The 18243-nt window shown below is 32.9% G+C and overlaps 1 protein-coding gene across 1 annotated transcript in view; it reads left to right on the top strand.

The window, feature by feature from the left end:
• COL11A1 (collagen type XI alpha 1 chain) overlaps nt 1-18243 on the top strand; it is a 232172-nt gene that overhangs the window by 112468 nt on the left and 101461 nt on the right. Inside the window, exons 26-32 of the mRNA XM_017863237.1 lie at nt 353-406; nt 1446-1490; nt 2514-2567; nt 2649-2693; nt 9300-9353; nt 11143-11250; nt 14289-14342. Of these exons, the coding sequence (XP_017718726.1) occupies nt 353-406; nt 1446-1490; nt 2514-2567; nt 2649-2693; nt 9300-9353; nt 11143-11250; nt 14289-14342 (414 nt within the window). The remainder of the gene's footprint in view (nt 1-352; nt 407-1445; nt 1491-2513; nt 2568-2648; nt 2694-9299; nt 9354-11142; nt 11251-14288; nt 14343-18243) is intronic.

Here is an 18243-nt window from a genome sequence, read left to right as displayed (position 1 = left end):
TCTTTAATGATATGAATCAATATATTTCTGATCTATAATGCTTTCCTTTTTGTTCTCTAAGCTTTGATTTATTGTGGTATTGAACAATTAATTTGTTAATTTAAAAAAGACACATCTAAGATTATAAGCAGGCTAAAACCTAGCATACCTGTGACATGTTACATTTAGTTTTAATTTATCTTTATGTGGCATTTCCTCCACATAATATATTCAAAAGTTATTTAAATGTTTATTACTTATGGATTGAATCCAGTGACTCAGGCTAAGAATTTCATTAGTAGTATATGTACAAGTTAAAGCTTTTTAAAATTATTTTTATTTTTTTAATAGTTTTTTTTCTCTATTTGATAAGGGACCACAAGGAAAACCAGGACTTGCTGGACTTCCTGGTGCTGATGGGCCTCCTGTAAGTAACAGCTACCTGGTCATTAAAATTTCTTTACATTATCTTTAAAACTAGATTTTACATGTGTTTTAGAAATGATTATATGAGGTTAGTAATAAAAATAAATTGAGCCAGTATTTAAACATTGATCTCTCTAAAATACCTTTTATCATGTCACTTCTATATTGCAAAATCTTTAATGAGTTCACTGTAGCTTTTGCAGAAACTCATTTGGCACTCTAACCTAGAACCTCCGCAGAATCTTCTTTTCAAAGTAGCTGTTTCTATGAGTCCAGGTGACGTTACTCACCATTGATAAATGTTCTCAGACATCTTTCATGAAATACCTCAGCCTACAGGGATTTCTTTCTTTTCTGGAAATATAGCAATATTTATTATTTCCCTTTAAATAGTAATAAATAATGAAATTGTGTAACCTCTACAGTTATTATATTAAAAACGTTTGTTATTTACAGATTTTTTTCCTCTTTAAACTATATATTCAGATTTTTTAGTGCTAGGATATAAGATTTCTCATCCTACCTCTCCTTGCTATTGAGTATAATTGTGATATGGCTATAATTTTTATTTACTGAATCTCAATAAGTTGATTATTAACACTGTTACTATTTATGATCATGCTGTATATTCAGCTGTCTCATCCACATGTCTTAGTGCCCCTTTGAAGGTGCACATATGATCATTCGATTAATTTGCAAAATATAAGGCAATTTAAATACCTTTATATAAGTCTTTGAGGCTGGGGATGAATTACTAATGAACAATATGTATTATTTGATGTCCTTTTTCTAAGCTCTCTCAAATGCATTATGTATTTGAGGAAACTTACATCCATCACATATAAGCTTATTATGTTTACTTCCAAATGCCATAGTTTCCAATTTATTTAAAGTCATACACACTGATGCAAAAGCGTTCAATGTTTTTGAAACTTAAAGAGTAAGATCTTAGTAGATTTAATAACAAAAGAAATACTTTCATAGTATTATTAACTCTGTTTATATAACATCTTATCAGTGTATGTTTTTGCTAAATAAAGGGTCATCCTGGGAAAGAAGGCCAGTCTGGAGAAAAGGGTGCTCTGGTAGGTTACAAAGTATCCATCTAAATGTCCTATTAAAAAATTTCCAAGAGAAAATGCCTTAATTTGGTCATCTCATATATATAAATTATGTTCATATAGTTATTTTGGGTATAAAAAAGATATCTTAGACTACTTTTAATTTTATATTAGTAACTTTAGAAATTAGACTATGTTCTGTCCTTTTAACAAATATTCCCATGGCTAGGAATATGTGCACATTCTGCATATGAATTATGTGTGGAGTAAATGGTAATAATGTAAAACAATGAAATTGGACAAGAATTACTCAATATTACTAAACTGCATATGTAACCCCAATTTTATTATTATTACTTTCTGGTAACCATTATCTAATAAAATGTTAAATTAAGACCAATGACTATCAAAATATCAAAGTGAAATGTAATATATGCATATTCAATGTTAGTGCTACTTTAGATTACAGTAGCAGGGGTAGGATCATTTGGTTTACATTTGTTTTGAATTCTTTTAAAACAGCATTAAAATTTCAGCATTACTGCAGAAATTACAAATTATGATTTATAGAACGTTTTATGTAGGTAGACTAGAGAAATAAAACCAGCTGTGGAAGATATATAATTTTGATTATATACTTGATGAAGTGAATGCTACTAATTTATAATTTTCTATTTGAAATTATCAATCTTGTTAGTTTTCAATAACTGTTACAGACTTTCAGTATAGCATGTTTTAAGTTAAAATCAAATGATTAATTTTGAATTGTTTACATTATTTTACATGCTTATAAGATTTGCCTTATTAGTCCATTTCAATATCATATTTTTAGTATGAATATACATTTGGAGTGAATAGTGCTGGTTACATGTTTTGTTTTCATCATATCTGATTGTAGAAACAAAGAGTAAACTACCAAAAAATCTTTATCAAATATTAGCAGTAGAAAAAACCATATCCTTGTAGATAATTTGGTAAAATTACAGTATGTAAATGAGTAGCACTTTCAATTTATTATACATATAAGTGGTAATTAATGTATTTCAGGGTCCTCCTGGTCCACAAGGTCCTATTGGCTACCCTGGCCCCCGAGGAGTCAAGGTAACTGTTAAATTGTTTTCACCTTATACACTTTCAATGTGAAATGTTGTAGTCATTTAATACTTCTAATTTATTCCACAGGGAGCAGATGGTGTCAGAGGTCTCAAGGGATCTAAAGGTGAAAAGGTAAAATGTAATTGTTTAGGTGGTTTTAATTTCTGTATATTATGTTAACATTTAAATTTATTTAACAGATATTTTATTTCTTGAATATATTGAGTGATTACTTACATACTACACAATGCTAGTATAATTTTGTACCCTTTATCTTCACAACTTAAAAACAATGTCTTATATCTTGTGATAAGGGTTAAATACTAGAACAGAAACTAAATTATGTTACATAAGAGAATTAATTCTGCATCTTTTTTTTTTACATGTGCTTAAGTTTTGTAAATCATAGGGTTGGCTTTAGGAATAGATGTACTACAGGATGTTGTCCAGTTAGATGCATAACATATGAGTGTTTATTCCTTTTTTCCCTGCTGAAATCCTCAAAATGTATAAATAAATTCAGCACAAAACAGGAGAGTTAGAAGTACACTAAATCCATTGGGGAAAGAGGAAGTCTTTCTATGTAATAATACACACAAATCAATAGTGTTAAAAAGTGAGAAATAAAAATTAAAACCAGGCAGAAGTGAATGACATAATGTACCTAAAACTATGAATGAATATAGGATCTTTTATAGGGAATTTATACATAATTGGCTTTTGCTGAAGACCATGACATTCAGGTTTTTTTCAAGGATACCTTTAATAGGAGTGCAGAGCCCCAAATCCTTCAAAGATTATGATGAAACGCAAAGGGAATGACATTACTCAGTGATAGAGTTTAGCTGTGTGCCCACCCAAATCTCATCCTGAATTCTAATCCAAACTGGAATTCCCACCTGTCTAGGGAGGCACATGGTGGGAGGTGATGAGATCATGGGGGAGGTTTCCCTCATGATATTCTCCTGATAGTGAGGTGTTTTTTTTTTTTTTTTTTTTTTTTTTTTGAGACAGAGTCTCGCTCTGTCACCCAGGCTGGAGTGCAGTGGCCGGATCTCAGCTCACTGCAAGCTCCACCTCCCGGGTTCACGCCATTCTCCTGCCTCAGCCTCCCGAGTAGCTGGGACTACAGGTGCCCGCCAGGTCGCCCGGCTAGTTTTTTTTTTTTTGTATTTTAGTAGAGACGGGGTTTCACCATGTTAGCCAGGATGGTCTTGATCTCCTGACCTCGTGATCCGCCCGTCTCGGCCTCCCAAAGTGCTGGGATTACAGGCTTGAGCCACCGCGCCCGGCCGTGATTGTGTTCTTAACAAGATCTGGTTGTTTGATAAGTGCCTGGTGCTTCTCCTTTCTCTCATTCTTTTTCTCCTCTATCTTGTGAAGAAGGTACTTGTTTCTTCTTTGCCTTCTACCATGATTGTAAGTTTTCTGAGACTTTCCCAGCCATGCAGAATTGTAAGTCAATTAAACCTCTTTCCCTTATAAATTAACCAGTATCAGGTAGTATCTTTATAGCAGTGTAAAAGCAGACTAATACACTCAGAATCAGTATTGAATTAATTCTTACTACAATATTTCATACAAAGTTAAAACAACACATCGTTGCATAGTATAAATATTGGTAGGTTTGGTGAGATATACATGGATATTTACTATTGCTAATATCATACTCATAACATCATACTCTATTAGACTGTTCTTGCACTGTTATAAAGAAATACCTGAGACTGGGTAATTTATAATAAAAGAGGTTTAATTGACTCATGGTTGTGCAGGCTGTACAGGAAGCATAGTGGCATCTGCTTCTAAGAAGTCCTCAAGAAGCTTCCAGTGGAAGGCAAAGAGGGCGCCGGCATCCTACATGCTGGGAGCAGGAGCAGGAGGGGGGAAGAAGGTGCCACATGCTTTTAAAGAATCACATCTCCTGAGAATGCACTCACTATCAGAAGGACAGCATCAAGGAGATGGTGCTAAACCATTCATGAGAAATCCACCCCCATGATCAAATCACCCCCAACCAGGTTCCATTTTCCACATTGGGGATTACATTTCAACATGAGATTTAGGTGGGTAAATATCCAAATTATATCAAATACTAATATTTTTTCAAGGATAGTCATTTATTTTCATAGTTACAATATTATCAAAAGGCTTATGTGTAGATTTGGTACCAATAGGAAATGAATAACAAAAAGGGATGGATTTATTATATCCATTATACTTTATCTGAAAAAAGCTACTATTATATACTAAAAGTAAGCAACTATGTTGTCAGATTTATTGTATGAAAAAGGCCGTGCATTTCACATTAGCTTACCTACTTAATGGTAATCTCAGTTCATTCTGATCACCTAGATGAACTTTGGAGTACCAGTTGGCTCTCCCTATGGGTTCTGCACCCATGGATTCAATAAACCACAGATCAAGGATACTTGAAAAACCAAAAATTAAATTAAAAAGTACAATGTGACTGGGCACAGTGGCACATGCCTATAATTCCAACACGTTGGGAGGCCAAGGCAGGAGAATTATTTAAGTCCAGTAGTTCAAAACCAGCCTGGGCAAAATAGTGAGACCTCATCTCTATAAAATATTTTTAAAATTATCCAGGTACTGTGGCATGCACCTGTGGTCCCAGCTACTTGGGAGGCTGAGGAGGGAGAGTTGCTTGAGCTCAGGAGGTCAAGGCTGCAACAAGCCATGATTAAGCTACTGTACTCCAGCCAGAATGACAGACTGAGACCCTGTCAAAAATATACGGAGTAACAATATACAATAATACAAATTAAAAAAACAATATAGCAACTATTTATGTAGCATTTAAATTTTGTTAGGTATTATAAGTAATCTAGAGGTGGTTTAAAGTATAAAGGAGGAGGATGTGAGTAGGCTCTAAATAAATACTATAGCGTTCTATTTCAAGAACTGGAACATCCACAGATTTTGATATAGGAAGTTGGGTTAGGGTCCTGGAATCAATCACCCTTAGATATCAAGAGAAGACTGTATAGTGTCTCACTGAATTGACAAATGAGCACAGTGGTGAGTCAGGTAGGGTTTAACATATAATTTGTAGGTTGCCTATACTAGAAATAATGTCTCTGTTTAGAATTTGTCATGTTGAGAAATGTAAGTAACAATGCAAATGTTTTCCTCTGCAATTAATACCCATCAAGGATGTTTAGAGGGGCCAGGCAGTGTTTAAAAGAAAAGTGCCTGAGTGGGATGGGGATTTTGTTAACTGCTGAAACTTGTCGGAGAGTTGCAAAGTGACAGAGGCAAATAAAATTATACATGACTAGATATATGTGAGGACAAAGCCATACGGGAAAAAAAAAAATAAGATACATTTTTGTATGTAGCAAAACTTCTTAACAATTGCTCATTGTTTTGGGGGTGTATAGTCTCAGAAGATGCAAATATACAGAGAGGAAAATAACTAAAATTTTAAATTAGGAACCAGAAGTTCTGGGTTCTTGTTATAGTTTTCCGAGTTACTTTGTCTCAGCTTCATTTGAAATCTATAAAATAAAGACAATTTCCTAAAAAAATTTAAAGATATTTTGAGCTATACCTTTTATTCTAATATACCAATCAAGTAGTAAATTATGTCTTATTATAGATTATGATTTAGTTTTCTAAATTATAGATTTAGAGAAATTTTGTATAAATGTTAGTAGAATTTTTTAATGGTAAGAATTCTCCATATTTTCGAACTCTGTGAAGGATTAAGTCCTGATGAATTATTAATATGCCTTATTTATTTCATTTTTCTGAGTATTCAAGATAATTGATCATTTATCTCGTAAGAGATAGAAGAAAATGGAAAGTTTTTTTATATATAATGATGTTAATTGTTAACCAAAGGTGAAATAGCAAGTTAATACTCTAATTATGATTAAAATTCTCCATTTTTTAGCCTCAGATTTGTGTCTTAAGCCTGGAGCAACACAGCTCAATAAATTAGATGGCATAGATGAATTCCACTTTTATACATCTTCTAAATCTATGTTTTCTTCTTTTTTTCCTTATCTGATTATTTTAGTACTAGAAATCTTAATAACTTGATATGTCACTTGTTAAAAAATGACATTTGTTGTAAGGAAATACCTAATTGAATCATCGAATTGTTTTTTTAACATGAATATGCTGAAAACTAAAACATGAGAAAAATAGCCTCCCCATAGACTGAGTTCTCAGTTTAAAAATAAATAAAAAATAAAACTCTGTCTGAAACAATCCTGAAAACTACAAGGGATTTTTAGACATATAGTGCAGTGTTCTGTAAATTAAGCATGACAACTGTGTAATTGTGTTTTTCTCTAGGGAGAAGATAATGAAGATAGTTGTCAATAGCATGTTCAGTGGTCATTCTCAGCTCTTAAGCCTCTGCCATTGCCCAATCACATTCAGTACAGAAAGCATCCTCCTCCTTATGAGGCCACTTTATGGGCAGGATGGTGAAAATGGCATGGTTTTCTCTTGAAAAAAAAAAAAAAAAAAATCCCAGGCATGCTACAGTTCTTTGAGTATGCAAGATAACAGTTTGAATCTCTTTTTCCAGGATTAGGTCTCATATTCACAAGTACCCAGTATTTGGTATTTTCTGGACTTTAATATACCTTGCTAAACTCACACTGAGGCATTTAGAAAATGTTTCTTGAACATTGTGGTTACTGAAGGTCCAAAACATGTTTAGCACTGGAGATTCACAGGTTAATTCGGCAGGATTCTTGTGTTCGGCCATTTAGTAGAAGGAAAGCAACCTATGACCTAGAAAATGCAGGATGGCATATTGATGGGATAATAATTATCCAGTGAAGGCCACGAGAGGGAGAGGTTAATTTTAGGAGAAATTCAAGACAAAAGACTGATGAGGTAAAGAAGGGCTAGATCATGTGGTGAAGGGAGGTGCCTTATATTGATTGTTAGCAATTTGATACCATTAGGATATTTTAAAGTAAAAATTGATGTGACCAATTCTGTATTTTAAGGAGGTCATTTTGGCAGCAAGATGTGGAAATATTTGTGCCTACCCTTCCTAGATTTGTTTTCATACACAGCCCAAAATGTTCTTTTCTGAAATTCTCAAATCAAATCCATTTCTACCAACTGAAATACCACCCCCCATCAAACCTTCTCTATTAACCTCCCACCTCACCACCCCCTCCACCAGCACCATACATCATTGTCATTATCATCATTTTGGCGTTCTTCTCTGGACACCCTTTCTACTTCATTTGTACCAAAATGACTGCAAATGTCCCACTTTCAGTTTTGTTTGTTTGTTTTGTTTTGTTTTGTTTTGTTTTGTTTTTGAGATGAAATCTCCCTCTGTTGCCAAGCCTGGAGTGCAGCGGAGTGATCTCAATTCACTGCAACCTCCACCTCCTAGGTTCAAGCAATTCTCCTGCCTCAGTCTCCCGAGTAGCTGGGATAACAGGCACCCACCACCATGCCCGGCTAATTTTTCTATATTTGGTAGAGACAGGCTTTCACCATGTTGGCCAGGCTGGTCTCAAACTCCTTACCTCAGATGATCCACCCACCTCAGCCTCCCAAAGTTCTGGGAATACAGGTGTGAGCCACTGCTCCTGGCCCACTTTTAGATTTTACTGGTAAAACAAAAACCTCAAAATACTCCACAGCACTTCGAATGAGTAATTGCTCAATTAATTTTATTGAGTACATGAATGATTATTTCTTAGTAATTTTTTTTTCTTGAACTTAAGAGATAGTATGGTTGTTTATGCAACTTACTTAAAAATCCAGGTTTCAATAAGAATGATAGAAAATATTTCCATAGCCCAAATTGCTCCTCTCTTCATTAAGTGACTGTTTTCAGCATTGTTGCTCTGTGTGTTTAGTGCTACAGTGAGCAATTCTACCTGTAAAGGATATTATTAATTTCTATTTTATATAATTAATCTTACCTGAAAGAAGATTGTAAGATACAGAACACATTGAGCTAGAAGGCATTTATCTAATGGACATGATAAAAAATACACGATATAAAATTTATAGGCATAAATTAGTAAATTAAGGGAAAATTATTTTATTCATTTTGTTACTCCAGAGCTCTTGTAATACAAAGTTAAAATGATCATTGTTTCCTGTTGTTGTTGTTGTTGTTGGGAGAAGTTCTTGCTCTGTTACCAGGCTTGAGTGCGGTAGCATGATCATGGCCCACTGCAGCCTTGACCTCCTGGACTCAAGCAATCCTCCCACCTCAGCTTTTTTAGTGGCTGAGATTACAGTCATACACCCACACACCTGGTTCATTTTTTTTAATTTTTTTTTATTTTTGTAGAGTTGGGGTTTTGCCATGTGGCCCGGGCTGGCCTCAAACTCCTGCCTCAGTCTATTAAAGTGCAGGGATTACAGGTGTGAACCAGCACACCTGGCTCAATATTTACTTTTTATTTGTTTAACTAGTACAGAATATATGTTTTTATGGGAGAATGGTTATTTCCCTCCTAAAATAAGATTTAATGAACATATTTGTGAAAAATGTCCTAGTGTAATTTATAGCCAATAATTGTGAAAAAATGAGATGACAGTGGGGATCAGAATCTGTGGCTGGAGTTGGAAAAGGGAGGAGTAAGTTTCACAACTACCATTCACTTTTCTAAAAAATAATTTTCCCTCATTATCAGCACATACATTTTTATAGCACTATTTTAGGTTACTCCAAAGGACTGATTAAACCCCTATTTAATTCCTTTTATAATGTTTTAGGGTGAAGATGGTTTTCCAGGATTCAAAGGTGACATGGGTCTAAAAGGTGACAGAGTAAGTATAAAGAAAATGTGCACTAGTACATAAAATTTAATATATATATATTTTTTTCTTTGCTTATCTTTAAATATAGTAAGCATATGATAAATAAAATGTTTGTACTACCTAAGTCTTTAATCATTTAAGTTTTTATACTAAGATTTAGGGATTTTAACTTTTGTGGAGATAGTGTAGTATAAATTGTCTTTTAGATGCTATATTTCCGTAAGTTCCATAATAAACATGCACCCGCGCGCGCGCGCGCACGCACACACACACACACACACACACACGTGTTAGTATTGTTTATACATAGGACATTAAAAAATTATGATCAAATTGCTAGAAGTAATTTGATAAGTTTGTTCTAAATTTTGTTCATATATAATGAGCTATGCTGCCTGGAAAGTATATGTGTGCAACTTTCATGAATTTTTGTTATATGGTGGTGTTCAATTTTGAATGTAAAATAGTAGATTTTCTAGTAATACATTATAGAAAACAAACAGAAATATTAGTTATCTAATGCAAATTAAATGCTTTATTGGGAAGATTTATTTTTAATTAATATGCTAGTACCTGATACATCTGAACAAAGAAGCATTCTATAGAAAATATTTGTTTCCCTGAAATTCAAATGAAGTTTCCATGTAGGATTGGGGCAATAACATCCATATACAAGTTCTTAAACATTAAAGATAAAAGCCAAGTACAAAATAGAGATTTCTTGTGTTCCAAACAGTAATTTCCAAAGCTACTGACCAATCTTTATTATTATTTTTTTCCCTCTCTCTCTGCAACACAGATGCATTAAAAGCAATTTAGTGTCATATATGGTAGGATTAGACTTTTGTAGATTTTCAAATGTCAGACTATATTCAGTTTATTCAACATGAAATGACTGATGAAGTCACTTTCAAGCCTGTTTGTCATGAACAAAAACATTAGTAAACACACCAAAGTTGAAAACTCTTGCAATAGACTGTAATTTATGACTTTCAATCTCCAAATGTATTTTTGTGACTGCCTGATGGGTTTATCTTGCCTGCTGCCCAGATAGAGCCTATTTATCAACACAGGGGAATTGCAATAGAGAAAGAATTTGACTCTTTCTCTACACAAAGAGTTGGCTGAATAGGAGACAAAGATTTTATTATTACTCAAATTAGCCTCCACAAAAATTTGGAGGATAGGGTTTTTTCAAGATAGTTTGGTGGGCAGGAGGCTAGGAAATGAGAACTGCTGCTTGGTTGAGGATGCAATCATAGGGGGATGGAAAAATCGTCCTTGTGTTCTGATTCAGCTTCTGGCTGGGGACCACAGGGCCGGTTAAGTCAGGAATCATTGGTCTGGGTGGAGTCAGCTGGTTGTCAGAAATGCAGAAGTCTGGTAAGACACCTCAATAGGCCAATCTTACATTCTACATAGTGACATTATTTACAGGAGTAATTAGGGAAGTTATAAAAATTGTAACTTTCAGAACAATGGCTGGTAATTCTTTACTATGCCTACATTTTAGTGAAATTCACACCCCTCTCATAATTCTAACCTTGTGGCTTTGTATTAGTGTTTATAAAGACAGATTTGTTTGGGGAAGAACTATCATCACTTGAACTATAAAGTACATTTCTCCCAATGTTATCTTGCCCCACGCCCTGTTATGATCAAGGGCAGTTTGAAGGTAAAAGGCAAGATGGAGTTTGTTAAATCAGATCTCTTTCACTGTCATAATTTTTTCACTGTCATAATTTTTGTAAAGAAGTTTCATTTTCATTCATAAGAATGTTGTTATTCTGTGCCTCAGGGAGAAGTTGGTCAGATTGGCCCAAGAGGGGAAGATGGCCCTGAAGGCCCGAAAGGTCGAGCAGGCCCAACCGGAGACCCAGGTCCTTCAGGTCAAGCAGGAGAAAAGGTTGGTAAATGACTTTAAATTCACCGGTACACTTGCAAATGATGTTTCACTATCATTTTAAATTCTTTCAATAACTAGTGTCAGAAATTGAGTTCTTAATACATTAAAGATAAAATTTTTCATTATCATTTTAAATTTGCAACCATTACATTTACATTTCAATGTAATATTAGGCAACATTAAAATTTGCTTTCATAAAGTATTTCGTGATATGGTAAATTTTCTGTAATGTACTGTGAAGTTAGATTTTTTAAAAAAGCAAGAAATGTCTATGACAAGTGTTATCACATTATGTACACTAAAGCAAAATATAAATAATCTCCTATGGATAGAATTCAGATGATTCCTTTTCTTTCTCATATATATATATATTCTACATATATATGTGTGTGTGTATATATGTTTATATTAAATACAGAATTCTATTAAATTCCTATTAAATACTCCTAAGAGGTATGATTATGAGATAGACATTTCTTTTGTTACTCTTCCTTATTTTCTAGTCCTCTATGCCCTCCTTGGCCATGTAGAATCAGCTACTCTTAGAGTTCTTCCACATTAGATGTTGAGAATTAAAGGATGCACGATTAAAGGATGAAATAATCAATGAAAAAGGATCTACTTATGGTTTTGTACCAAGTAGAATCATCTTTTATTTTTTCTACGTAAACATGCATTTCACATAATAAGTCTATTAAAAAACACTGGTATTCAGGCCCAACTTCAAGGGATTTTAATTTTAATCTGGGCTTGACACAAGTATCAATATGTTTTAAAACATCCCCAGATAATTCTAATATTCATTGTTTTGAGAGATACTGGGCATTATGTGTTGTGTCAAAAATATTTGCAACCATTACATTCATATTGCAATATGATATTAGGCAACATTGAAATTTGACTTCATGGAGGATTTAGTGACATGGCAAATTTTTGATAATGTATGAAGCTAAATAAAAAAATGAGAACAGCCTATGACAAATGTTATTGCATTATATACACTAAAGCAGAATATCAATAATCTCTTGCTGGCATAATTCAAATGTTTCCTTTTCTGTATGTATATGTCTATATTTTCTACAACAAACATGCCATAAAGAAACTTCATGCTATTTAAGAAAATTACAAATGACAGTCCCAACCATTGTATCTCAGAAAGAAAACATATGATATAGGTATTATACAGAGAGTAAGAATAAACAAATAAAAAGAAAATTCCTCATGTCCTTGTGAATTATCTAATGTGACAGTTCTTATAAGGTTTTATACTTTGAAACTTCTACAGTTTCACACTTTGAAAAAACATTGCTAATCGTAAATTAACGAACACTGTTATAGTGATTTGGCAGCAGAAGTAAAAGATCAGGGGAAAACAAGGCCCTTTGAGATGTTTAAACCTTTTCATTTAAAATGCCCAACGCCAGCGGTTAAAAGGGTATCCTGGTACCTTCCTGTCTTCTTAGGCTCTATCATGTGTAAACAGTCACACAATCTATAGTGATAAATCAGGAGCTTAACTTACCTCACAGTTCTTTTCTTTTGTAACATTTCATTAGTATTTGTTAGTTTACTGAAGTTGCCTATCATCCTATTGAAAACGCAAACTTTCTGCCAGAATTTATTTTAAAATGACTCTAAAATGAATTAGAGTATATCCATACATTCTAATGTGGTAATTAACAAAGAAAACAAATAGCTTGTGATCAGAATTAGATAAGTTTACTTAACTTGAAATTGATGGTATAAAACAAACTGTGATAGTGTATCCAAGGTGACATCATTGTAAGTATACTTCTTAGGGTTAGTTTGCATATTTTCCGTCTAAAGACTACTTATCTATGCAATGCTGATCATGACGTGGACAGCTCTTTAGTTCAATCTGTAACAAGGTCATTAACCATACTTTTAATTTTTTGCCTTGTTTCATCTAGTAAAATACTTATTTTTATTTAGAAACTTCTGTTCATCTTTTATCAATGCACATACAAATTTGAACTTGTGTTTATTTTTCATTTTTAGTTGTTCAATGTACATTGAAAATAATGATACATTATGCTTTCTAATGTTTAAGACAGTAGTAAATAATATTTTATAAATGAAGTATGCTTTTATAAGTATCTTATTAAGGAAATGGATGCATGGTAAAATTCCACATACATATTTTATTCATTTCATTTATTTTTATCTTTCTACCTGTTTTTTTTTTTTTAAATTAATCCTTTGTTCAGAGAGAAATTTTAGGGAAGTAAATTGTTTAGGATAATATTTTAAACCATCTGGTGTTTGTTACACATTGTTGGACTTCATTATAACTTAAATTTTGTTTTAGCACTTTCAGATTGAAAGGCAACCTCATTGCACTGGAATAAAATAGTATATTCGAGTATCTGCTTGGAGGAATAAACACTCCACAAAAACCATCATTATTAGCTAAAGCTCTCAACACATATTATATTTATTAGTCCGGATATCTCAACATGTTAGAGTGAAAGAAGAAATTTGGCTTAAAATTTAATTCTGAATGTCTTTGCATATCTAGGTTTACTTACTCATTGAGAAAAGTTAAGTAACTCATGATCCCTTGTTTTATATTTAGACTGGGATAAATGAAATAACTTTATCAAAAAGATTTACTCTAGTTGGAGTGATAAAATCTAAATATTGTGCCAGTTACATCAACTAATTTAAAATAGTGTTCAATGTTGAAAAGCTTAGGAGTATTTTTAACCATGCTTTATAATTCACAAAGAAGTGTAGAGTACTCTAAAACCTCAGGATTCATGTACCTAAAGAAGGCACTATCACTTATATAATAAAGGTTAAGTTAGGCAACATTATAACATTAGAAATATGTTCAAAGCGAGAATTTTCTTATTCACATGAAGAAACTTAATGAAGGTAAATAATGATAAAACCTGCAAATCTTCCTTTTGAGTGTACAATATGTGATTCTAATTTTTAGAAAAAATACTGAAATCATTATGTAAACTTAATTCAACTTAAAATATTACTTTGATTATTATATATTTTAACTATAGGGAAAACTTGGAGTTCCAGGATTACCAGGATATCCGGGAAGACAAGGTCCGAAGGTAAAACAACTTGATATTTATAGTTTATTAACATTTTGTGAAGACAATATTAATCACATATGGTTACCTTACAGTTTGTAACATCTCTATATTATGATGAGTACTTAAAAATAATTTCACAAGGAAAATCATAGAGTGTGTGGACACCTGGAGTGCAGGGAGCTCAAAGAACTTAAGTGATTATGGATTGCAATATTTTAGGAGAAGGAGTCATGAAACAAAGGCATAATCGGTACTTCTTTGTAATTGGAACAAGAACTATCCTAATATATCTGGAAGTTTTAAAATGGATGACATTTGATGGATAATAGCTTTTGATTTCCTTTCTACTATCCTAAGGGTTTATATTACCACTTGATTTTCTTTTTTTTAATTAATACACCTTTCACACTGTCTCTTACCCTCATTTCCATGAGTATTTTTTTCCAGCGTTGCTGTAAGAAATCCCCACAAACTTATTAACTTAAAACAACAGAAATTCACTGTCTCACAGTTTGGGAGGCCAGAAGTATGAAACCATGGTGTCGCAGGGCTATACTGCCTCCAGAGTTTCTAGTAAAAAAATCTGTCCTTGCCTCTCCCAGCTTCTGGTGGCCCCAGACATTCCTTGGCTTGTGGTTTCATGACCCCAATCTCTGTTCACTTCTTTATCTGGCCTTTTTTCTGTGTATCTTCTTCTCTTCTGTCTCTTATAAGGACACTTGCCATTGGATTTGGGGACCACCTAGGCAATCCAGGAGGATCTCCTTTCCTTAATTTAATAGCATTTGGCAAGGCTCTTTTTTCTAAGTAAGGTAACATTGACAGGTTCCATAGATTTGGATATGTATATAACTTTTGAGGAGCCACCACTCAATTCACTGTATCACTTAAATCTCATTTGTGGCTATTTGAAATATAATTTTAAGTATAAAAAATATGGTTTTAAAAAATCCATATTTACCTCAGTGCACTAATTTTTCTCAAATCTACCATAAAACTTCGTTAAGGAGGCACTTGATGCATTGAGTAGTTAAATTAGTCTTAAGTGAATTAATATATAAATGTTGATTATTAATAACAGAGTGGTTATGATACGGGAGGGGGACAGAGAAGTGATGGGTAGTTTTATTTATATCATTGTTTTAATTATATGTACATGAGATTATATCAATCTATCAGTTTATTGAGTTTGACCCATTTAGGCATAACAGACATAATAGGTATGGCAAATACTGCTTCTGTAACATTCTTAAACATGTATCTATTCATAAGTTTCACATATAATTATGGGAGACAAAAACGCCCTTCTCCCTGAGTGTATAAACCACATGCTCTTGTGTTCCCTCATTGCCACGTGATAATTCTCTTTTAGACTTGCTGTACAGCTTTTTCTTACAATTTTTTTTCATTGTGTTTCAAAAAAAATCCTTCTTTCCTTGGGTAGCAGGGGATAAATATAATGCCTTTGAACCCTTCTAAAATAAGATTTATTCCATCTGTGATTTAAAAATAATATGGGCATATTTAAATATTTTTTGGATGTACTCGACACTGATTAATACTTTTTATCATTTAAATATTGTCTCTAACCTACTGCTCTGTCTTTCAGTTAGCTTCCTTTCAATGTCAAGCATTTTCACAAATATTATGAGTAAGAAAAGCCATTCACTGTATAATCCAGGACCTCAAGCTATCCTTACATCACTTCATGCATTCTAGATCTATTTATTAAGTTAAATTGCAATTGTTTTGTTCTGATTTAAAAACAGGAAACTGTCACAATATTACATGAATGAGTAGAATTTTATTTTATCAATTTATTTAAAATTCTGGCTTTTCCTAAGTTCTCTGATCAGTATTCTTTGAATTGTTTTTATTAACAAAATGCAACAGAATAAACAGAAATGCTTCCTCCTAGAGGTATCTAACATCTTTTAATCCTTTTACTGAAATGTCTAGAATTTTGTTCTTTATTTCTTTCATATTGCTTCTTTTCATAGCTCATTTATTAGTTCTATGATAAAAAAGCTTTTAAGTTTCTCTATTCTAAAATGAAAAACTACCTGGGACATCAAAGATGAAAGCTTCATATTTTTTTCCTATGTGTAAGCTGATGAATTTTGAATAAATTTAAATTTTATTTTGCTAAAGTGAAATGTCATTACCAGTTTCTTTCAAACAGATTAAGGACTGTAATTTGACATCATATTAATTTCTTAGTAGCTTTTAAGCAGATTAAGGACTGTAATTCGACATCATATTAATTTCTTAGTAGCAATATAAACCATAAAGGTATTAAAAAGATGTAGCACCACATGTGCTATGAAATGATAGCTGTTTCTAAAATAACATCTATTTTAAGGTAGGATACTTTTATATGTCAGACAGCATTTTAAAAGTCTCACGTTTTTAGTTTCACATTTATTGACGAAGCCAGTTTCACAATTAATACTTGACTTTATGGCCTTTGTGTGTTTCTGTATAAAAACAGGTAATATTTCGTCATAGAAATTATATATTTTGGTGACACTTCTGTATGTGGGAAACAAAAAATAACATTTCCATATATTCAACTGATTAATTGGTGGGCTGGTCATTTTCTGTGTTTTCTATCAATTTCCTAGAATAGAAACTCTACGTAAGAAAATACATTGATGAAAAACAAAATTGGTGCATAATATCTGTTTGATTAAATGAAGTATCTATAAATATGCTTAGTTATCTCTTCTAGTTAGGACAGAACTGAATATTTGTCCCCACCCCGTCAAAATTTCTATTTTCATACTGTATTATACTCATTTGTCCAATTCCTTCAATAGTCACATGGTAATACTGTGCTAGTGGTAACTATCTGATTTTGTGTAGAGAAAGAAAAGAGATTTTGAAAGCTCTTCAAAATGTAATGTGCAGAGATTTTTTTTCCCCAGTATGTGAATATTACACATCCTAACAATTGTTCTCAGGTTGATCACAAGTTAGCTATGTAGGCACGTATTGAAACATATAGGAAAACATGGTATAAAAAGCAGCTTAGCAGTGCATCCTTCGGGTTATTCTTTTGACTATCAGCTGCCATAGGGCAACACTTACAATTTTATTTACCTGCTTTAATAGCATGGTGTAGGAAATACAAATTGATAGCATCTTACCTTCCTGATAAGGGTGAAATATTGACTACTTTCAAATTGGGAATAGGTCTAAATAGTTACCTCCTGTGAGTGGGTAATACTCTACACCTGGCTATTCTAACTGTACAGGCCTGAGAATACAGCTTCAAGACTTACCAGATTTCATAGTTCATGTGACCCCAAGAGGTTGTTAAAAAATGCAGATTCCTGGACCTCACTGCCAGAGAGTCTGTTTCAGTTTCAGTAGATGTGGCGTGTGCCTTGGCAGTCCATACTTTTAGCAACTACTCTAGAATATTCTGATACAGAGGGGTCATGTATCACTTGGAGAAACATTATTTTTAGGGGTATTCCAATGCAAGTGAGTGGACTGAAAAAAGAAAGGAATGTATTCAAGTCTAAGAAGGCTTTGTTATATTTCCCTTAATATATGGGGAAGTTTCAAATTTGATGTCTAGTATTCTAGCAGAGGCTAAACATTTTACGTATTATTGCACTTAATCTGTACAGTGGTTTAAACAGGAAAACCCTCCACTCATTCCTTTTCAGGGTCTCATAATTAGCAAGTTGAGTAGCAAGGATGTGAACACTAATCTTCTCTATTTTATGATGCAGTGATGAGCGAAGCTAATCACAATCATGATCAAATAAACAAACAGATACAAATTTAGGTATATGTACAAGACCATATGGGACATTTGGTTATTGGGGATTATATTGTATTCCATCTGTAAAATGTGGCCATTTGTAAATGAAATAGTGCTTTTATAAACTTATTACATTTTTAAATA

Source organism: Rhinopithecus bieti, unplaced genomic scaffold (genome assembly GCF_001698545.2).
Source record: "Rhinopithecus bieti isolate Rb0 unplaced genomic scaffold, ASM169854v2 scaffold_67730, whole genome shotgun sequence".
NCBI classification, from domain to species: Eukaryota; Metazoa; Chordata; class Mammalia; order Primates; family Cercopithecidae; genus Rhinopithecus; species Rhinopithecus bieti.
This window is presented reverse-complemented; position numbering and strand designations above follow the sequence as displayed.